General features: G+C 40.0%; 1 protein-coding gene across 1 annotated transcript in view; it reads right to left on the bottom strand.

Annotated features, from left to right (window-relative positions):
* Positions 1-1,074: 1,074 nt before the first annotated feature.
* The window catches only part of LOC146857049 (histamine N-methyltransferase A-like), a 373,700-nt gene continuing 350,416 nt past the window's right edge, over positions 1,075-24,358 (bottom strand). The window contains exon 7 of the mRNA XM_085647548.1: positions 1,075-1,845. Coding sequence (XP_085503674.1) covers positions 1,490-1,845 — 356 coding nt within the window. The 3' untranslated portion in view covers positions 1,075-1,489. The remainder of the gene's footprint in view (positions 1,846-24,358) is intronic.

The raw sequence follows: 24,358 nt of genomic DNA, 5'->3' as shown, positions 1-24,358 counted from the left end.
AGAAAAAAATATGGTTAAGAGGCAACCATGACAAATTACTACTAAATTACTTTGATTTTCTAATGAGAAGTATCTATCCTGTGATTATCATATAAATTAATCAACCAAGTCTGTTGAGACTATTTTGAAAAGTCTTTCCAACACAAAGATATTTGCCTGAAAGCAACAGCTGGAAACAAGTCCAATAAATTGACATTAAAAGTAGAGTTGCAATTAGAAAAGACTAATGAAATACAAAACAACATTTTTAAATGAATGGGGTACATTACGTTGCAAGGTTTAGAAGAATTCAGACCATTCCATGGTCCAAAATCAATTTAACATATTTACATAAAAAAATAAAATATGAAGGTATGTGCCAATTTTACTATTACATGACCAACAAATATTGGGAATATAATTACCCATTTTACAAATAAAAAATCAACAAGAGTGAACCTAAAAAAGAAAGATTGAGTAATATTTCTGGAATTAGAATATTAAGCAACTTGAGGCACACTTTGATCCATATTTATAATGCACCTGATTATTCCCAACATACTGATTTTCAGAACACAAACTGAAAACCCATTTATTCAATTGCTTTTCTGACCTAGTGGGCATGCTGTTTTCCTGTATCCCATTTAGAGCAAGAATGCCCTTAGGGGGTAACCGCCGTGCTTTACAAAACTCATGCCACAACAGCAGAATTGTATACTTTTACCCTAAGACGTCTCCCAGATAAATGAAAGTCTTGGAGAAATTATGAATTACCAGGATAATTTGACCTAGAATGACTGATTCCAAAGGTAATTCCTAAATTCTCAGGGGAATCTCAGGATTCAACCAGCAATCCACAATAATTTGGCACCCCCAGCGTTAACAAGAACCTCAGTATTGTTAACTCTACAGGGGAAGAATTAACACCAATGTGTCTGGCACACTCATAATGAAGCCCTGAACAGTGAAATGTGCAAAGTAGTTGGAATTTAATGTATTGTACATTGTTTTTCCATAGTTGACTTTAACAGCAAAAAATCTGCCTTCTCTATAGGTTGTAAATGTCTATCATGTCCTGATGTACTGCATAGAGAAAGACTGTCCCTGTCTAACTCCGAAAACAAGCATATTCTTTGGATATGCCCAACAAATTATAATACAAAAGCTACTGACGTGTAAGGAAAAGTAATCCTTACTTCAAACATCAGAAAACCTAAATTTAAAATTGCTGCACTGCTCCACAATATGATTAAATGTGGAAAACCATCATTTGGATGATAATATTTTATTGTTGCCTATAGGTAAATAAAACAATGCACCATGTTTGTGATTTTTAAAGACAAAAACAATGAATTAAAACTCATTAACACTAATTCCATTACATAATGTTTCACACCTGACTGAAAATGCATTTAAAAAAGATAATTTAGCGGAGTAAAATATTCATGCTTTTCACTTGGTACACTAACTTTAGATATAATTATTTACCCGCAATGCATCCATCAAATATTCACTGTGGAATCACAATTGCTTCAAGATGGTTTTTAAAAAAAACCTTTTCATCTTTCTCATCACTGCAGTCTTGTTGTTTCAAAATGTCTAAAAATTCAACTACCCTATCAGATGGGGCTAATTTAAAAAAGTCAACGGTGTGTGTCATAAAATCCAGAAGAAGCTCTCCATCTCTGCTGCCCTGGACATAGCATTCTGAAATGTCTATTTCAGATGGTAAATGGTAATATTTATAGTTAACTCTTTGCTCATCTAGAATTGTCTTCACATCCCAAGAAGTGACGATTGAGATAGTATCATCCTTGGGACAAAACTGGCCATGTTCCTTCCATAATGTGTCCGATACACTGTTTCCTGTGGAGGGGAAAACAAAGTTGAATATACATATAAAAGTCATGTTCTATAAAACAATGTTGAAAGCTTGAGGAGAAATTAAAGAGATGCACTGACCAGAAAATTACTTACTCATAATCAGACTCACAGACAGCACTTCTTGTGTGGAAATTCACATGATAGGATCGACATTGCTACAACCTAAACTTAAACTATGAGGTCCAAGGAGAAATCTCAGTTTCAGAATGGCTCCTCTCCTGATAATCTTTGCTACAATCTGCATCAGTGGGACCTTTTTCACTGTACAGCCTTGCAAGTTCCTGAATACCTTCCCAAAGAGGATAAGGGCTGATCCCAAAATGTGGACCCAAGTAACTCTCTGATTTGAGGTCTTTCTATACCAACCTGCAAACCAATGGATCACACACCTTTTGTGTCCCCCTTCATGTTCAAAAGCAAGATGCAGCTATATGATGCTGTGACATTTTTTTTCTGTTATTTTATGAATTAGGCATTGTTAAGGGGGAGACAAATGGTCACAAATTGACCCACAGATAGTGCTGTTCATCTCTCCTGCCAGTCCCGTACCATGTAGATCCATGGTTGTCTTTTCACCTATGGAAGAAAAAAGTTAGAGGACTGAGCTAGTTTTGTCATTTTCAATAGCCATACTTATCCACTCTCAGTGGGTGACAACAGCAATCATCAGTGTCATGGTTACACCCAGGAGAGCAACGAATGCCACAGTTGGGGCTCAAGCAAACAGAAAGGTGATGATTTGGCAACCGGAATCAGCCATTGAAGAATGGACAACGGGTGCTTGAGAACCTGTCCAATCGAGCCAGTCTTCCAACCGATGGTCAATTCATGCCTCTGTGATGCCATGCAAAAGAACTCAGCGGCAGAACTTGTTGTGATATCAGTGCTCCAGCCCCATGAGAAGACCTCCGATTCACCTGGAGGTGGAATTACAGTCACAGACAGGGGCTACAACAGAAGGCAAGGTGGACTGAGATGACGAAAGTGTATCCAGCAAAGCCACTTGTTCGGCAACAAATAAAGTCACAAATGTTGCAATTAATTCTAATGGAACATCATTGGTCTCTTCCAATTCTTTTCAAATTCTTTTCACATTAATTCACCTGAGACTAAAGCTATTCACGACTACTGAAACAGACTCAGAAACATTCAAAGGAAGCTTGAGTTTCACTGATAAGATAACCACCCTGAATTAAAAAATGCTGAGCACCTCCTGAAAGGGTGGACTGATGCACACTTGATACCCCATTCTATAAGTTCTAGACCATAAACGTACAATAGATCTTTAAATGAGTCTGCATACACTTGATGTTTCACTACTTTTCAGAGGACATAATGGCCCCAGCGACTCTTCTGGAATATAATATATTCTTTATTCTAGACAGGTGGTAATGGGTAAAACAGCACTAGATATGGTCGAAGCCCGGCCTAACAATGTTTCCATCAGAAAAATGGTGCTTAAACTTACAAATAAGAGAGGCGATCCAAATATGATTGACTATAAGAAAGGAATGACTAGACTGCAGGGCAAACCATATACAACATTGCAAAATCCTAAGACTCTCTGCAGTAAAACTAGCACAGAGGTGTAAAGAGCCTAGTGAGGCAGAGTTAACCATCTGTGACTGATTTTTCCAGCATTTTGATGATCTGATGTGAGAATGACTCATTGGGCAATTCTGGTTTACCAACCCATTAAAGCTCCAGCAACTTAAGGAAAATTCATAACTATACACAGATGAAAGAACTTTCCTTGGAAGCCATCTTTCAACTGATTCAGATACATAGACATGAGCCATTAACACCCTATATGAAGGCCAAGCCTGATAAGCTGAAATACTAACAGTTCTTAGCAGAGGTGGCTGTAAATATCTGTAAACTGACTGAACAGATTACTGAGTCTGAGAAATGTATTGCAGAGACCAAGGAAGAAAAAGCATGGATAACTGCGTCAGTTCAAAGGCATGAGTGGCAATTTCAGAAAATGCAATGCAAAAATTGAAGATCTAGAGAACCAAGAGTGGAGGGATATTCTTCAGGTGTTTAGTATTCTAGAAGATCAGGAGGGAAATGATCCCCCGCAATATATTATACACTTATACCAAAAAACTTTTTCTTACCTAAGTGACCTGGGTTTTGACTACCAAATTCAATGTGCCAATCCTCTTCTATTTGGCTATAAATATGCAATCTAATTTGTTTACCACTACCAGACAAAGACCCATTTTGATACATATTGGTAATTCTTTATTATGACAAACAACCTATCTGAATGCACACCCTACTAATTCAATCATGTTTAGCACTACATCTTTTTTTGGTCGGTTTGGCAATTGCTGTTGTAGTGAAGACAGGATTCTGCTTGCACACATTGCTATGTTAGCACAAGAAGTTAAACGCCATCCTGCCACTTTGCCGCTTTTGCACACGATACTACATGTAACTGTTATTGTGAGTTAAACTGCTTGCTTTTCTTCACATGAGAACGGTCTGTTTTACACATCCCTAGACTTACACCGTGACCTCAGTCTGTACACTGTGTGCAGAAGCCTTCAAGGTCAAATAACATTGTATGCTGTTGATCCAGGTTGATCAGCCCACGCTCTAGACACAACGTGCCTTTAATATTGCATTGCATGCATGATTCTGGCACTTGGAGAAAACCTTTCCATCTACAGAGAGAATTGCTGATCCTGTGATGTGATTCACCTCAACTGATCTTGGAGGTATGGGGTTCCCTGTTCAATCCTAGAGACCTTCTATTATTATAAAACCTAGCTCCTAGTCAGGGAAGGGTGGTACACAAGGTGCTATAAGACCTGTTTCCACTATCATTATAACATGATTTCTCCCTTTGTGTTTTATGGAATTGTAACAATGCTGATTGTTGTATTTCTAATCATTTGCCTGCTTATGTTAGCCAAAATACTCCATCTTAGAGCACGTTGTTAAAAAAAAAACATTTTAAACTTTTCCATGTCTCTGATTACTCACGTTGTGGACTGGTATGAGACTAAAATCGAAAGAGTGTTCTTGATTCCCAACATTCCTGAGAGTACCCTAAGTCGCTTGTTCTGGGTTGTCTAATCATTGGCAGCTTTGCTGTAGTATGGAGAACGAATGAGACAAAGATGCTAGTCGGATAGGGGTTCTGGGTACTGAGGTGAGTTTTTTGATACACCACAATTCACTGAGGTCCTGGTTTCCTGTGCATAGTTCTGTGCATGAACAGAATCCCCGCAACATGGCGCATCTAACGTTTGGTCTTGTATTCGAGGCGCTTTAGTAGTAGTGCTTATATTCGTCCACAACACCCTTACTCCTGTTTCCGGTTAACAGAAGTGATGGAATAACCTACCTATATGGATAAATTATAGGTTCATTCAAGCTTGACAATTAAAAAGGTTTGCATTTTGAATCACTGCCCTTTTTATGCTACGTTTTCATATAGATTGTTTTTCTTCTCTGTGTCCTTATGGGAGATATTAATATAGCACCGCATAGTCGTGCGGCGCTTCAGTGTCTTCTGATGTAGTTTGGGGTGCCCGACGATGGTAGGTCAGTAATCTTTGTGGTGAGTGCAGATGCAGCATTCCCCTTTGAGCTTTTCTACTCTTGTGTTACGTTTCCTGCAGTAAATGTGAATGATGAAACTTTCCATACTTACACTCCCACTGCGATACCTGCGAATTACACACCGTATAGGACACAGGAGATTCTGATTTCGGCATGGCATCATGGTATTTGGTTTAATGGCACCCTCCCCCACGCTGTAACTCTGGTTCAGTTAGGCCCTTTGTCAATCCCCGGGGACACTTGGCCAGCCTTGACGGGTTCACACCACATCCATGTTATTTGCAAGCCCCAGTGGATGAAATACGTCTGCTACATACCGCCTTGATAGTGGTACACAGGGCTTTAGTGCAATACGTCTCACGCAACCTCCAGGTGGGCGCACCTGGGGTTGCGACGCAACCAGTTGGACCGGCCGTAATTTTTATTAGTTCCAAAATGGTTAATTCGGTAATGGACAAGCGCCCCCACAATAAGGACGATATGCCTTATTGGCTTGCTGAGAAATTTGACCAGCTGGAAGCAGTATTTCCTAATACAAATCCTGAAAAGGGAGATGCAGTTAACTTTCAAGTGTCTAATGAGTTGCGCCTTATTGCGGAGGCTTATAAGACCATTGGCCGCAATAGTTTGGGTTTGAACCCTTTTGCTAAAATAGCAGCTCAACCGCAAACTCAGTCGGCTAAGTCTACTAAAGACGACCGTCCAGTTTTTCCTAAACAAAATTGGAAAAATAAAAAACAGGGGAAGCAGCAATAGAAACAGGGGTTACGTCCGGCATTGCCAATACAAGTGTCTACTGAACGCACATATGAATTGCGTGATTGCGTGATAATTAGGTCTCCTGATAGATCTCAGGTTCCTGATCAACGTTCTCCTCGTTCTTCACAGGAAACATCGGTCTCACAAGCCGGTGGAGGAGATCGGGGAAGAGGTCGGGGTGCTCCGCAAGGATGTAAGCAGCCCCGCCCGGCTGATGATAAAGGCAAGCAGGACGACTTTCCACGTCAACGCCCTACATTTCAGAAAAAGAAAGTTTTTGCATCAACCGCAAGGTATGCCACAGATAGTGAGAACACAGCTTTGGAATCTGACATGGGCGCTAACGCTGCTAGACAGGGCAGCGGAGTTTACAATAGTGCGGCAAGCACTGCGTCCGTATCTGAAGGCGACAGCAACTGACATCTTTATTACAGTAGAAACTGCTTACACTAGAGTGGCTCCCCCTGACAGACTATATGAAATAGTCCTTTTAATTGAAGTTGACATACAACGTACAAGAAGAGGGATTTTGGGGAAAATCTGACCTCTACATATGACATTTTGTTAGCGGAGGAGGACTGGCCCCCACCTTTCGTTTTGGCTGCTCCGAGAGTGGAGGAGGTAATCCTCCCTAGTTTTGCACACACTGTGCCAAAGGAGCAGGCGCAGAAGAGTGGGCTCAGGTGCTAGCACCTGCGTTGTACCGTACTTAGGTTGGTTGGGATAAACTCTCGCCTATTCATGAGATTCCATTACGGTCAATGCCACAGCCACAACCCCAATATCCCATGCGGCGAGAAGCGAAAGCTCCTGTTGCAGAAATCCTGGACCAATTGGAATATCAAGGTGTAATTGAAACATGTGTGTCACCCATGAATAATCCTCTTTTCACTGTAACCAAACGTGATGGGTCATACCGCCTAGTTTTGGATTATCGACATTTGAACTCTCATTGTCGGACGTGCGTGGTACAGAATACCTGAAGCTAAATAAAATAAAAACTAGAATATTAGATGCTGATAGCTTCCTAGAAGAGATTAGATCTGCCATACTATCCTTACCATCTGGTAAGGTACTGTAAAAAATGGCATTCCTATTGAATGTTATAAGGCATTATAGATCAATTAGCTCCTACTCTTTTGTAACTAACATTGGTATAGAACATGGATCTGAAATGCCATTTCATAGAACTCAATCAATAATGCAGTTTTTTTTAAAAAAAGGGGGAAGACTGCTGAAGACATAGGATCGTACTTACCTATATCACAGAGATGCTAAAATATATGTAAAAATCGCCACTCACCTTTTTTGTAGTATTTAGGTACTTGTTAGTCCAGAGCAACGAGGCTTTATACTTAGACATGATATTTCCATTCAGCAGAACGAAGCAATCTCATTGTTTGATGCTGCTTTAATAAATTAGTTGGAATGATCCTCCTAGATGAAGAGAAGGCGTTTGATAGAGGTTTGTGGCCGTGCTTATGGGCCACCTTGATTATGATGGGATTCAGTGTGAAATGTGTGAACCCGGTCTAGGCACTTCACAAACAAAAACCCAGAGAAAGATTTGCTATTACCAGTCTAGTGTTGTGCCAAAAATCCCAAAGCGCCACTCGTCGCTGTCTGGTACTGCGTGACCAGGTTGTAATATGGGTTAGCCACTCCCTATTTACAACACTAAGTTAGCATAACCGAGCCAACTGTTAGAAAGCCAGCTTGCTGTTTCTGCTGCTTTGCACGCAACACTGTTGTTATATGTTATTCATTTTAGAAATGCTTACTCGACTTTGCCTTACAGGATAACAGTTTATTGTTTAACATTCTTAACAGTGTGCTGCGACCTTCGTCTGTACATCATGTAAAGAACAAGTCTAGGACACTAGACGGTGCAGAGTGTTGTGTTCAGATTGATCGTACCACTTTTTAGACATATCATACATGCAGCTGCCAATATCTGAAGGACAAGTGCCTTTAATATTACAGTACAGAATGTTTTAGCATTCATTCGAACAGAAGAGCTGATGCATGAGAGAGCTAGCTGATCCTTTGATGTGATTCCACTAAGCTGATCTATACGGTATGGGGTCCCCCCTGTTAGCCTAAGAGACCTTCTATTAGTCTAATAATAATTTATTAGTTGCTAGAGAAAGGAGTGTGGCTGCATACCACTGTCATTATTATTATGATTGCTCCTTTCATTGTGTATGGTATTGTAACAATGCTGATGGTTCTGATCTTAACCATTTGTCTGCTAGTGTTAGCCAAAGTACTGCATCTTAGGACACGAGGTTTATAAAATAAACTCTTTAAACTTTACAGTGTCTGTATTATTCTGTTGTGGACTGCTAAATAAGTACAAACAGGTAGTTCGGATTCCCACCACTCCTGAGAAATATCTAAGTCGCATGTTCTGGTTTGTCTATACATTGGGACCGCCTAGCTAGATCTAGGCTAACGAATGGGACACTAAGCTAGTCGGATATGGGGTTCTTGGTTCTGAGGGGAGTTTCTGGTACACCACAATTCTCTGAGGTCCTGGTTTCCTGCGCATAGTTCTGTGCATACGCAGAATCCCTGCGTGACCAGGTGAAAGTTACATGTTAAAGCCAACTGCGATGGAGCACATGTCGGATACACGGGCCATGTTAGTCCAGCTGAAAAAGTTATCTTCTCAGTCAAGAATCAAGAGTTCTGTTCATGGTGGCAGGAGCCACGAGGAGCAGGGAGTGTGTTGTGGGTCTCAGTAGAAGTAGTGCGTAGGGCCTGACGGGCATCACAGACTTTCATTGCTGTAGCGCAAAGATTCTGTCATTGTCTCAGACTGTCAGGGCTGAGCTGGTGGTCGATGCTGTAGAGCGCAGAGTTGGTTCTTTGGAACTTTGTGTTGGTGGCTGGTGCAGTCAGCTAGGTCTTGGTCCAAACAGGCCCATTATCAGTCACAATGAGTCGGAAAACATCAATGGAGTGCAACAGAGCCACAGCAAAGGTTCAGGACCTAAGAGGCAGCACTTAGGGGTCAGGAACTCAGTCCAGCAGAGCACATGCAGGTCCAATTGCAGGTCCAGTTGTAGGTCAAGGCGGCAGGTCAGCTTGGCAGTTGCAGGGAATTTCTGGAGCTTGTTATGTGCCTGTAGCTCAGAAAGGGAGGTCAGCTGGCTAACCCATGGCTATTATGAGGGTTGTTTTTGTGCTGGGGGTGGGAGGGGGTGCTATTGTCTCTAAATAATGGTGATGTGATCTCCATACTTGAACCCTCAAAGTCCTCAAGAAAGCACATCAGATAAGCAGGTTCATGAACGTCTTTTGATTTAACATCCATTGTTATCCATGTCCTAGGAGGTTCCAAAAGGCGATACTCAATGTCCATAGCCTGGGTTTTAGAGACAAGAAGGCCTTTCATTTGCCATTTGTTTATCTAGAAAAACCAGAGGTTGGCTGGATTTTATGGCCATTGAGAGCATATAGACCATGGTGGTTTGCAGCCAGCAGTATTTGCCAAATGTATTCATAGCGGAGAAAGTAGGCTATTATCGGTCTGTTTTTGGATCATATGTGCATGTTGAAGAACCAGGGAGAGTGAGGACAGACCCATAAGGTTAGGTAGGAGCTCCGACATCATCCTTTTCCCATTTTTTGGATACCATAGAATTGAACATTGTCTCTCGGCGATCTATCCTCTAATGTTACTGCTTTCTGCCGAACATGCCAGACGTCAGAGTCCCATGCATCTGCATTTTGCAAACTATGCTCAAGTGTCTATACTCTCTTGTCAATACATTCTACTTGTCATTCAAGGCTTCTATTTCAGTACAAATTGTTTTAATTTCAGTGATAAGGGCTGTCATTTGGATTCCATTGTACCTAACCTGGCCCCCACCTCATTGATGTCTCATCGGATGGCTTCCATGGCTTCTTGTGTTACAGTTTGACTTGGCATCATCTTGGCACCTCCCAACACCTCTGAAAAGAGCAGTTGTCTGGAGGCCTTACCTGAGGACATCCTGAAGCAGGGGAAAGAGTATTATACAGTATTCATTTGTTTTGACTCCCTGTGCATACTTCCAACCTACTTGTGAACTGCTTCTGATGGAGCGGGTAGTACAAAATGTTGTATACCCCCCATTTCTGCATGTTCATATTAATCCGAATAATCTATTAATTGTAATAATATTAATCTGTTTGAAGTGATATCTAATCAATCGTATTAATGAAAAAGTTACATGTGGGATTTGCATTTGCATGGCTAAAATAATTTGCATACTATTATATGTACACATACTAATACTAGAAAATAGAATATTGCATGATAAATGTTGCTTTTGTGACGTAATTGTAAGTCGCACCAGATGACATCGTTGGGTGAATATAAATGCTTTGAATGTTGCTATTATGCTAGATAATTACATACACATAGGGGAATTAGTGAGGGTTTAACATTTTATTAGTTATTTCCATGTTTTAATTACGTTTTGTGTTTCTTTTGCTTAAGTTGACCAATTGGGCCTACGTAAAGATGGCTGACTTTTGACTTGATGGCACTAGTCACCGTTCCACGAGGTTTCGGGTAAAGTGCGCCTGCGCCACCGCAAGCAACAGTGGCCTCGTCCTGACCCCATGCAAGATGTACCCATCAAGGTCGTACTGGGAGAGTTGCCAAGACTATTAAACTAAAGACTATCTTTAAAACCGGAACCAGCAAGTGTGATGACCTAACTAAATAGACTATGTGAGAACTTCACCGAACGACCCCAAAACCACCAATCAGGACTGCCTAAAACTGATTTTGTTACATTTTTGACATTGAAATCATTATAAAAGATGGTAGAATAGTGAGTTGACGTTGGTTCGTGACTGCTGTTTTTTTCCTGACGGTATGCTGACGGAGAGGACGGTGACACTGCTGGACAGCTGTTTCCCTGAATCTTTGATCTTTGACAGACTGAATTGCTGCCTGATTTTTGATGAATTAAAGACTTTTACGACTTGATTGACTTAGAGGACGACTAATAGCCAGATTAGGTAAATATGATGTTCTGTGGTTTGGTTAATGATCTATTAAATTTTGCAATTAATTAGATAAACGAAGTTTTGATTAATAAACAAATGTGTTGGGGTGCTTATTGAAGAGATTAGATTAAGATTGAATATAAAATAAAATAATTGAGTTACCAATTATCCAAAAACAACTAACTGATCCAACGACTAAATGGAGGGAATATCTCGGGGTCAGAGTTTAATAAAGGTATTTAAGGTATGTTTATGTGGATTAGGTTCTTTAGGTGAAAAGGTATTCCTTTCATGTCAGTGTTTGGAAAACGTATCCCTCCCGTAAGAGAAGATCAGAAATGCGTAAGTGTTGGTGTTATGGGCCCCACCGATTAATGTTTTGAGCGAATGTATTAGTGTGATATTTGATCTGTGAAGAAAGAGGGTTTGACATTTCCGCGCTGCATCAGTTTTTTCTGGTAGCAGGATGATGGTTGTTATTGTTTTGGTTTGGTGATTATTGCTTGTAAATTGCTTATTGCTTATTGATTGGTTTATGTATTAACACTCTATGTTGAGTTGCGTCGAGTTCTATGTTGTTTGCACGGCTTCTGGGATGTAGGAAGTCGGAAGTTTGCAACAGTTCCGTAGTAGAGCAGAGGTAAGCGCTGCTCTCGGGAAAGACGGAATTGTAGTTGCCCTGTAGGTACACAGGGAAAACGTGTAACGAGTGAAGTTGCACGACGCATTGTCTGGTTTCGGTTCGGTGACATCGTCGTGTGTTTCCATTAGAGATATTTCTGTATGAAAGAAGTGTATGGTAGCGAAGGTCACCTGTGAAATTTTGGTCTTAGGTACCAAGAGTCCAAAAGGCGCTCTGATTACGCTTGTCACTGGAAAGGTAATTGGTGTTCCCTAAGCTTGCTAGAAGGATAAAGTAGAGGGAAGTGCTACTTTATTGACGTATGTTATAATTCTGTAGTAGGACAGACTGTTCGCTGTTCTCGGGAAAGACAGAATTCTGTGTGAATGTACTACATTTTTTCCGTGTGAAAGTGCGTGAATGAAATAGCATTCAGGTTAATTGCGAAACTCTGGTTTTATTTCTCAGGAGCATTGGGTCTCCAACTAGGTGATTTATTTCTGGAGAAACAGTTAGCTAATGCTTGTTAGAAGGGTGAAGTAGAGGGATGTGCTACTTTATCAACGGAAGTAACGATTCTGTAGTAGGGCAGAGGTAAGCGCTGCTCTCGGGAAAGACGGAATTCTTGTGAGAAAGGTCTTTTGCTATTCTTTGGTTAGCGAAGTGGACAATGGTGGTGTTTTTGTGTTGTTACTAACAGATTTGTAAATTTGAAACAAAACTTACCGAGTGAATTTTTCATGGAGGGGTAGACAGGAGCAGGAGCTGCAGCAGCGGCTGCTGACGTCAGAACGACTGCGCTGGGATTGGCCAGTCAATTGGAAACGTAAAACGCTCCTGATTTGTGCGTTAGTGTGAGTCGCGCTAGGAGTGGAGAGTCACAAGGTGACGTGGACGCTCCTGATTGGTGCATTAGTGTGAATCGCACTGGGATTGGAGAATTACAAAGGTGACATAGACGCTCCGGATTGGTGCGTTAGTGTGTGTCGCGCTACGATTGGTCAGAATAGCGGTACAGTTATAAGGAGGGACTAGCGATACATGGAAGACAGGAAAAATGTATTACGATCCACCAGAAAAGGAGAAAAAGTCCTGGTTTGGAAGAATTAAAAAGTGGTTTAAGAAGGACAAACCGATTGTGACTAGGGAAGGACAGTTACTTCCTCCACCGAAACCCCCCGCATCCTTTATGGTTGCGAAATATGGATATCACACTTGTATTTGGTTAGACAATTGGGTAAGGTACACTTGAAACGACGGAGTCTTGGCATTCCCAGAACATGGTTCATTTAATTTGGCAGTTCTGAGAAATTTAAGAGAGAAAATTATAATTCTAGAACCAAGACCTTGACCGACACAATTTGAAGCATTGACAGAATGGGAAGATGAGATGCATGACCGAGAGAGACAGAGGAGTGGCGGAAGGTACAGGTACATGTTTGGTAGACCATACGGACATGAGAATCATGATCATCGGATGAGAAGGTGGCGGAATGCAAGTATGACTGAAGGATTGTTTCCCGTAAGAACTGCAGAGGATAATGGAGGAAGAAAATGTACAGAAAAAAGACATAATGTGGAATCGAGAGGGTATGGAGTGTATGAATCAGAGGATGATGTTCTTGATGACATGTTTTATAAAAATCCACCTCCGTATCGACCAGAACCAGAAATATTAACACCAAGTGCCCCAATGAAAGAAACTTTACGAATCATAAAGTCAGAACCAGTGTCTCAAGATTTAGAGAAAAATAATTCCATTAGAGAGGTAGAGAGGAAGTCAGAAAGTAGGATAAATGGTGAAAATTCAGCAGAATTAGCAAAGACAACCTTAGAATTAACAGAGAAGATAAGAGAATTGACTAAAAATCTGGAAGCTGTAACAGTTCCAGTGACGATAGGTCCAGTAATGCCTATTTTTGATAAACAAAAAGATAGCGAACATTGTTTAACAGTTCCTTATAAAAGCAATAAACAGATTGAACAGCCAAAGCTGAGTCAAAATGAAAATCCATGGAGACAGACAATAAGTATGATCGAACCAAATGTTTCAAATAACCCGTTTATAGGCCAGAATTTTGCAGAAAGACGTATAACGACAATGGAGTCAATATTAGGAACACAAAAGGATTCAGAACAAGGTACTGTAGAGAAGGCAGTAGGACCATCTACAGAAGAATTAAGTGAATGGTTGAGAAGCTTGCAGAGAAAAGACAAAGAATCCCAGTCAATAAACGTGGCCAAATTACGAATGGTACTGGAAGAGTTAATAGTAGGAACAATCCCCACAGAGAAATTAAAAACTTACCAAGATGAGAAATTACTATTTTTGTGCAAAAGTGTGACATGGAGAGCCAAAAATCTGCATGAACGAATAGAAGAAGTGGCAAATGAAATGGGAATAGATATTGAAAAGGTAAAGGCTTTGCAAAAACCCTATCAAATTGATTTCATTGAAAAAGATATTGAAAACTTGAACACCACAGGACGGAGTAGTGAGATTAAGGAAATAATTATCTTATTGAGAAAATGGGGAGATGGGGATAAATGGAGAAGCAGATGGTATCGAAAACAAGATGATGCCTCAGATACAACATTTGCAGCATTCCCTATAAGAGAAAAAGAAAAGGTAGTAACAGAATGCCCTATGAGAGAAATTCCAGGAGGAGGATATGTGCATGTCCCATGGACAAGACAGGATATTTTGTCCTTTACAAATGATTTCCCTCGACTACGCGAAAAGCCTGTCGAGAGGTATAGACAAGTGGACAGGTTTGTGAAGTTGTCTAAAATCCTATGGCTTGATCTGAATAGTCTATTTGACATAATAGTACCAGCAGATTTATGGACAGAGTACAAGCTCATGATTAATTGGCCAACTCAGGAATACCCTAGGGATCCAAAACAGGGGCTCCAGACCCTGAGGTAATAAAGAAATACGAACAGGTTATTGCCTTCCTGAAAAACAAAGTACCTCCTAAAGAGACAGATTGGGTGAAAATTGACAGACCACATCAGGAAAGCAAAGAGTCAGTACATGCATATTATGACAGTTTAGTGGAGATGAACATCTGAGTGAAATGGATTTAAGTCATTTTGTATACAGAGTTGTATATGGTCTACGTCCAGAAATTAGTGAGATGATAAAACAACATACCGTAGATTGGCAAAATAAGAAAATAGACGAAGTATTGAGACATGCTAAATATTTCAGCGATGGGATTGAAGCTAAACAGCGAAAATTAAAAGAAAAGGCTATGTGGGCACAGGTAAAGGTAGCAGAGAGGCAGGAAGCTCAATTAGCGGAACAAGTGAATAATACGGGACCAAGACAAAAATTCATTCCTGGGAAAGGTAAGGGAAATTTAAATATAGAGGAAGCCAAAAAGAAATTCCCATGTCATAATTGTGGTAGAATAGGGCATTGGAAATCCGAGTGTAAATTTCCCCCAAGTACTAACAATGAAAATGCATAATTGAATCCACAGGTGCAGAATGAGGTGAGTGGTCAACCGCAGCGACAGCAGCAGGTTGTATCACAACAGAATCAGGTGCCAAAACCACCTTTACCACAGAGCAAAAACTCTCAGAAATTTAGTCACGAAGCGGGATTCTACAATGAAGAACAGGTAAATAAGCTGCCACGCGCTAGCGCTGTTTCGCAGTATTGGCTACAACGCGATGAGAGTGATTCAGAAGAGGGTTATTGACGGTGCTGAAGGGAGGAAGAAGAGTGCGTACTTGGCGCATCTCTAGAAGTAGACCAGACAGGCCCATTTGTAGATGGGAAGGTTAATAATGAAAGTATTGCTTTCCTAGTTGATACTGGTGCTACTCGAACAACTGTTAGATCAGCTGATGTTAAGAATCTTCCTCTCTCGGACGAAACAATCCAAGTAGTTGGTGTATCCAACAGACAGATTAAGACTTATCTTACAGAGCCAGTGAAAGTGAGCACAGCGAAATTTTCTGAAATGCACCGCTTTTTCGTGTGTGATACCAGTCCAGTGAATTTATTAGGTAGGGATTTGTTGAGCAAAATGAACTGCACTATATTTTGTACCCCGGATGGGATAGCATTTGAGACCCCAGATGAAGATGTGTTGTATAAAATGACAATGGCAAACAGGGAGAAGGAGGTTACTGAAACCTATGCTGTATTTAATCCTGATGAATTACCTAAAGAATTGAAACAGTCTGTAAAAGCAGAAGTTTGGGATTTCACAGTAGAAGATGTGGGATTAATGAGAAATGTAGATCCAGTAAAAATAACAGTAAAGGAAGGAGTAAGTTATCCAAATGTCCCTCAATATAAACTGACACCCGAAATAATTGAAGGAGTAACTCCTGTGATTGAGAAAGTGATAAAACAAGGAATTTTGAGAGAAATAATGAGTAGTCCATGTAATTCACCAATAATGGGACTGAAAAAGCCTAATGGGAAGTTTAGGATAGTACAAGGTCTGAGAAAGATAAACAAAATCGTTGTGTCATGCTGTCCCATGGTACCGAATCCATCTGTGATTTTATATCAGATTCCCCATGACGCAGAATGGTATACAGTAATTGATCTATTTCATGCTTTCTTTTCCATCCCATTGCACCATGACAGCCAGCAAATTTTTGCGTTTCGTTTCAGCGAGCGTATTTTGGCTTGGTGCCGAATTCCACAGGGGTATACAGAAAGCCCCTCAATATTTAATCAGCTATTGAAGAAGTCTTTGGAAAGTCTAGAAATGCCCAAAAATTCAGTGTTAGTTCAATACATCGACAACCTTCTTGTGGCGTCAAAACCCGTGAAGCTTGTGAGGTAGACACTATAGCCTTGCTGAATCAGATGGAGGACTTAAAGTGTCACCATCAAAATTACAATTTTGTAAGAAAGAAGTACAATATTTAGGATATAACATTGAAAAAGGACTGAGAAAAATAACGATAGACAGAATCAGGATCATAAAAGGAATGAGAGCACCCATGACCCAAAGAGAGGTGAGAATGTTTCTGGGAATGGTTGGATATTGTCGTCAATGGATCAGTAACTTTTCATTGATCGCAAAACCTCTGGTACGTCTGACGAGAAGCGATGTGAAAGATCCCATTGAGTTGAACAAGGAAGAATTAGCGGCTTTTAAATGATTGAGAGATGGGCTGTGTGAAGCACCTGCATTATGTATGCCTGATTACGAGAAAGAGTTTGAGTTGTATTGCAGTGAGAGAAATGGATGTGCACTCTCTGTGCTAATACAGAAGCATGGAAAACTGTGGAGACCAATTGCATATTTTTCATCAATGCTTGACCCAGTAGCTGTAGCCCTACCTGGGTGTTTGAAAGCAGTAGCTGCTACATGTCGGAGTTTGGAACAGAGTGAGGGAATTGTGATGGGTCATCCTGTGAAAGTGTTTGTACCTCATGATGTGGCGATCCTTTTAACAAGGAGTCGTACTCAGTATATGACACATAGTCGGCTGACTGAGTATGAAAAGGTCATACTTGGTGCAACAAATGTAAGTCTTGTGAGATGCTTGAATGTGAATCCTTCAACATTGCTTCCTGATGCTGAGAATGTGGAAGTCAGAGATGAAGCAGATCATAACTGCCTGGATGTACTTGATTTCTGTACAAAACCACAACCTACATAAAAGATGTACCTTTACCAGAAAGTGATTTTGTTATGTTTGTTTATGGGTCTTGTTTGAGAACAGATGATGGAGTGTTAAGTGCAGCATATGCAGCATGCACGGTTGCAGCAGTGATGGAAGCATCTTATCTGAAAGGAGTAAAATCGGCCCAAGTAGCAGAACTTGTTGCTCTGACTAGAGCATGCAAGATTGGGAAAAGTATGAGAGTGACTGTGATAACTGACAGCCAGTATGGCTTTGGAGTCGTACACGACTTCGGTCAGATATGGCTGCAGAGATGATTTTTAACATCAAGTGGAACTCCCATTAAGAATGCTGAGGTGGTTGGAAAATTGCTTGAGGCGATACAGCTGCCTAGACAATTGGCTGTTGTGAAGTGTGCGGCCCATAGTCAAAGTGGCGATTACATCGCTACTGGCAATAAATACGCGAATTACATGGCCCAATACTGTGCACATAATCAGAATTCCATCAGTCGGGCTAAGGAAAGAGAAGTGATTTCTTGCTCCTTGATGTTTACTAACACTGTGGGAACATGGGAAAAAGTAAGACAATTGCAGGAAGTGGCAGGAGATGAGGAAATGAAGCAGTGGGTAAAAGCAGGATGTGCACCCAGAGAGAAGGATCATGTGTGGGTCTATCCGAATGGAAGACCAGTTATGCCTGATAGCATGATGTCTGCCATGGCACGGATGTATCATGGACAGGGACACATAGAGAGAGATGCCATGATCAGGTCATTTAAACAAACCTGGCACAATGCAAAATTCAGACTTGTAGCAGAAAGTCTTTGTCAGAAATGCCCAATATGTCAGCAATACAATCCTGGAAGAAAGACAGTAGTGAGTCTAGGAACAATAGGTCGAGAAGGAGGGCCTTTTACCAGAATGCAAGTGGATTTCATTGAGATGCCTCCCTGTAACAGGTTGAGGTATGTTTTGGTTATGGTCTGTCTGTTTTCTAGATGGGTAGAGGCATTTCCAACAAGAAGAAATTATGAGATGACAGTGGCAAAATTACGTTTGAGGGAATTTATCCCTAGATTTAGGTTCCCAGTGACAATTGAATCAGAAAGAGGAGGACATTTCCATAATGAGATCATAAAACGGATTTGTGAAGCATGGAATGTACGACAAAAACTACATTGTGCCTACCGACCAGAGGCTTCTGGTGTGGTGGAACAGATGAATGGTACTATCAAAAACAGGACAGGGAAAATGTGTTTAGCCACAGGTATGAAATGGCCTGATGTCTTGCCTCTGGTACTCATGACTATTAGATCAATTCCATACAGAACTACAGGGTTAAGCCCCCATGAAATCATCATGGGACGAGACATGTGGCACGTGTTTATGCCAGTCAACAAGCTGATGACTATAACTGATGACATGGAGTTGGAATACTGTAAAAGCCTGGCTGACACAGTTCATTCTGTGTTTCATCAGGTTGGAGCGGATGCCACCACCCTTGAAAAGAAGCCAGCCCATGATCTGAGCCCTGGGGACTGGGTGAGGATAAAAGTCCACAGAAGAAGAAACTGTTTGGTTCCAAGGTGGGGAAAACCAAGACAAGTCATCTTGACCACAACAACAGCTGTAAAGTGTGCTGGATTGAAAAACTGGATCCATGCAAGCCATACATTGAGAATTCCAAATCCAGTGGACAGCACAGAAAAAGAGTATTTTGATGAATCAGAATGCAGTACTGAGTCAGATGACGGAGAGCCAAAAACAAAAAAAAACCCTGAAACGGGGGAAGCAGAACCAAGTCTAACATTTTTCCCCAGAAGCAGTTCCCTGAGAAGAAGGTTACAGATTTCTGATACCAGTTCAGACTCAGAAACCGAACAAGGAGCGCAAAGTTCCAGGAAAAAACAAGGAATGAACAAAGAAAAAGACAGTGAAGAGACAATAAAAGAAATTAATGAAAAGGAAGTGTCAGATGAAAGATTGAGAGAAATTCCACCTAAAACAACACATTTAGATGGACAGGTGCCAGATACAGAGAGAGAGGGAAAGATTAATGCAGAAGACCCCCGAGGAGGTGTAGGGAACTCCAACATCCAGTTAGAAGCAGAGACAAGTAGTCAGCAGGAAGATCGCGTGTAGGAGATTCGAGGAGGGACAGAAGTAGGGAAAACAAAACAAGTGGTGGAAAAAGAAACTGTTGAGAGTAAAATGCAAGTTGAAACAGAGTCAGAGGAAAGCGAAGATGAAATACCTGAAGGTCGAGTTCTAAGAAAGAGAGCTTGGAGAACTGAAAAAAACGATAGAGGAAGTAAATTGAAAAGAGCTACAAAGGACGACGTTTGGCCGAATAAAATAAAGAAATTGAGATATCGACTGACACGAGTAAATTCGCCAAGGGCTGAACAGGTGAATGAAGTTACGAGTCAGGGGAAATCAAAAGACGAAGAAACCATTATAGTTAAAGAAAGCAAAAGAACAAGGACACCTAACCAGAAGTATAAATCACCAGAATGGACATATGTGGCCCTGCCTGAAGTAAAAGAAGAAGCGGATAGCCAAGGAAATCCAGAGTTGGTTATACCAGAAGTGGTTGAGGAGAACGAAGAATCGGAAATCCTGAGAGTTATCTTGTCCGATATTGGAGAAGAAGCGGATGTTCAGGACATTCTGTATTCAGATCACGAAGGAAAGGTGAAAGATGACGAAATGCCAAACTGAATGAGATAAGAAAACTACTGATGGAAAGACAATAAAATACGGAAAAAGACAAAAACTGGTAGAACCAAGTAGGTGCTTAGAGCCTTGGGTTTGAAAACTAGTTATGAAGTAGAAGAGGCTAATTCAAAAGACACAGTCCATTTTAGCAAAAATGGCAAACATAGATAGTAGAAAAGGTAGATGTGCATTCTTGAACAGATGGTGTAAAATGTGTTGTTGTACAGGATTACTAATGCTTCTGTGGAGCATACTTGCTCTCCTGATCTCATTTAAAGTTACAATAGATACAATAGAAGGACATAGTGAAAACAAAACTAATATAGCGAAATTTCAAATGGTAGTTCCGACTAGAATAGATAAAAACTATTTACATAAAGACAGGTCTATAACTGATTTTTCTAATAATGTGTTTTCAAAATTGTTGTATGAATATGTAAAGACAATGGACGTAAGGGACTGCTACGTTTGTATGCAGTTACCTGCCTCTGTATCGGAGGGAGTGACTTGTCACCACCTTCCAGTAACATATGGAATAACATGTAGTGTAATAGCTAGTCTATTTTATCAAACAGGGAAATTAGAATATTACTTTTCAGATATAGATACTATATTTTCACAAGTACCATCAATTAACAAGCTAAACAAGGTAAAACCTGCAAAGGTATTAGGTGAATTGTTCTTGGAGACTAAAGAACTAACATTAGAATATATATTTCAGAACAATTTGACATGCAGTTTAAAGAAAGAGGAAAAGGCATTTTTAGATATGGTTGAAGAAAGGAGACTGAAAATGCAAAGAAAAGCATCTGAAGGAAAAGTGGAGAAGACAGTCTGGGATGTAGAAATGGAAAAACATCTGAAAGGAGAAGCTAGTCCAACTATGGCTTTAGATTGACCTCAGAAAGGGAAATTGTGTATTAAAAGGAATCAAACTGCATATGATAATTATTTTGTAGGTAATAGTGAGTGCCATGATACATACCGAATCATGGGTGGATGGGGATTTAAAGGTGGAAAAGATCCAGTTTTTCCTGGGTTATATTTCGTTTGTGGGAACAGGGCATATTATCGTTTGCCAGACCATTGGTATGGCACATGTTATGTAGGCCTGGTTTTTCCGAAGATTTTTCATATGGATAGAGGAGAAGATGGTGTACATAGTTTAGGTAGTTATTTAGCACGTAGTAAGAGAGAATCCTGGACAGAAATTGTGGGTGACATTTTTGGAGCATTGATACCAGCAGTGGGAATATCTCTGAATGCAAACAAAATTAGAAGACTTTCAACAGTAGTGGATCGCTTGTCAACAAGCACCACTGGAGGATTTTTATTAGTAAACACTGAAATGGTTGCCATGCGTGCTATGGTAATGCAAAATCGACTTGCCATTGATATATTATTGGCAAAAGAGGGTGGAGTCTGTGGAATGCTGAAAGTTCAACACTGTTGTACTTACATTCCTGATGAAAGTAAAGATTTGAAAATTTATAATAGAAATATTACAGAATTGCATGACGAAATTACACCACTGGAGGTTGAAGGTGTTTGGGAAAAGATTGGAATGAAAATATCAGCTATTAAAGATTTCTTAGTAAACTTAGGTAGTAAGTTTTTAGGTAAAATATTATTTCCATTAACATGTGTGATTTTCATAGTATTAGTAATTAGATTAGGGTGTATCTGTCGTAAAAAGACTAAAAATCAGAAAAAGTTAAAAAGAGAAAATTTAAGGAGAAAAAGATAAGAAACAAGAAAGAGAATTCGAAGAGATAGAATTGGAGGAGGTTAAGGAGAACATGTACAAATCAGCAAAAAGAGAAGAGACAGGGGAAACTGAATTATGAAAAAAAGTAAGAAATCACTTTGAAATTCCATAAAAGAGACACAAAATTTTTAAGGTGTGGTGATATAATCACCAAAGGGGGATTGATGGAGCGGGTAGTACAAAATTTTGTATACCCCCCCATTTCTGCATATTCATATTAATCCGAATAATCTATTAATTGAAATAATATTAATCTGTTTGAAATGATATCTAATCATTCGTATTAATGAAAAAGTTACACGTGGGATTTGCATTTGCATGGCTAAAATAATTTGAATACTAATATGTGTACGCATACTAATACTAGAAAATAAATATTGCATGATAAATGTTGCTTTTGTGACGTAATTGTAAGTCGCACCAGATGACATCGTTGGGTGAATATAAATGCTTTGAATGTTGCTATTATGCTAGATAATTACATACACATAGGGGAATTAGTGAGGGTTTAACATTTTATTAGTTATTTCCATGTTTTAATTACGTTTTGTGTTTGTTTTGCTTAAGTTGACCGATTGGGCCTACGTAAAGATGGCTGACTTTTGACTTGACGGCACTAGTCACCGTTCCACGAGGTTTCGGGTAAAGTGCGCCTGCGCCACCGCAAGCAACAGTGGCCTCGTCCTGACCCATGCAAGATGTACCCATCAAGGTCGTACTGGGAGAGTTGCCAAGACTATTAAACAAAAGACTGTCTTTAAAACCGGAACCAGCAAGTGTGATGACCTAACTAAATAAACTATGTGAGAACTGCACCGAACGACCCCAAACCCACCAATCAGGACTGCCTAAAACTGATTTTGTTACATTTTTGACATTAAAATCATTATAAAAGATGGTAGAATAGTGAGTTGACGTTGGTTCATGACTGCTGTTTTTTTCTGATGTTATGCTGACAGAGAGGTTGGTGACACTTCTGGACAGCTGTTTCCCTGAATCTTTGACAGACTGAATTGCTGCCTGATTTTTAATGAATTAAAGACTTTCACGACTTGATTGACTTAGAGGACGACTAATAGCCAGATTAGGTAAATATGATGTTCTGTGGTTTGGTTAATGATCTATTAAATTTTGCAATTAATTAGATAAACGAAGTTTTGATTAATAAACAAATGTATTGGGTTGGTTATTGAAGAGATTAGATTAAGATTGAATATAAAATAAAATAATTGGGTTACTAATTATCCAAAAACAACGAACTGATCCAACGACTCGGGGTTCAGAATTTAATAAAGGTATTTAAGGTATGTTTATGTGGATTAGGTTCTTTAGGTGAAAAGGTATTCCTTTCATGTCAGCGTTTGGAAAACGTATCCCTCCCGTAAGAGAAGATCAGAAATGCGTAAGTGTTGGTGTTATGGGCCCCACCAATGAATGTTTTGAGCGAATGTATTAGTGTGAAATTTGATCTGTGAAGAAAGAGGTTTTGACATTTCCGCGCTGCATCACTTCTCCCTGTATACCTTTAGGTCCTGTGTTGGACTTGGCCATTTCTACAATGTCATCCCCAGACGTTTTGCCCTCCTCATATTATTTGCTGCTTTAGTTTTTGACACATTTTATTTACATATAAGCCCCAGTAAAGGGGTACTACATGTGCCCAGTGCCTGTAAATTAAGTGCTACTGGTGGGCCAGCAGCACAGATTGTGCCATTCACTTAAGTAGCCGTGTAAACATGTTTCAGACCTGTCATTGCAGACAATGTGTGCAGTTTGAAACTGCAATTTTGACCTGGCAAAAAAAACCTTTGTCAGGCTCAAACCTTCCTTTTTATTACATTTAAGTCACCCAAAGGGTAGGTTCTGGACAGCAGAGAGTAGGGTGCAGTGTATTTAAAAAGTAGGACATGTACCTTTAAGTTTTACATGTTCTGGTAATGAAAAACTCTTATATTACTTTTTAGGTCTTGCAAGGCCTGCCTCTCCCATAGGATAGCATTGGAGTTAACGTATTACTTTTAATAAGGATGTCTTCCAAACGAGAACAGGTAAACAGTTCATCTTTGATGTCTTTGGAACTGTAATGAAAAATTCTCTGTTATGTTCAAGTTGGATTTTTAATTACAATTTTGGAAATGCCACTTATAGAAAGTTGGTATTTTTTTCTGCATGAGCCATTTAGCTATTTATTGCCTGCAGCCTGCGTCTGGGTCACATGACTAGGTGTAGTTGGCAGTTGGTCCTTTTTGTATTCCTCATATTTCAATAGGCTTAGAGCTGGATTTAGATCGTGGCTGATGGGGTTCTCACAATGGGATGCTCGCAATACAAATGTGACGGATATCCTGTCCACCGTATTACAAGTGCATTATATCCTATGGCACTTGTAATACAGTGGGCAGGATGTCTGACATGTTTGTGATAGAGTATCCCATCCGC

The sequence above is a fragment of the Triturus cristatus genome, chromosome 3_2 (genome assembly GCF_964204655.1).
Source record: "Triturus cristatus chromosome 3_2, aTriCri1.1, whole genome shotgun sequence".
Classification (NCBI taxonomy): domain Eukaryota; kingdom Metazoa; phylum Chordata; class Amphibia; order Caudata; family Salamandridae; genus Triturus; species Triturus cristatus.
This window is presented reverse-complemented; position numbering and strand designations above follow the sequence as displayed.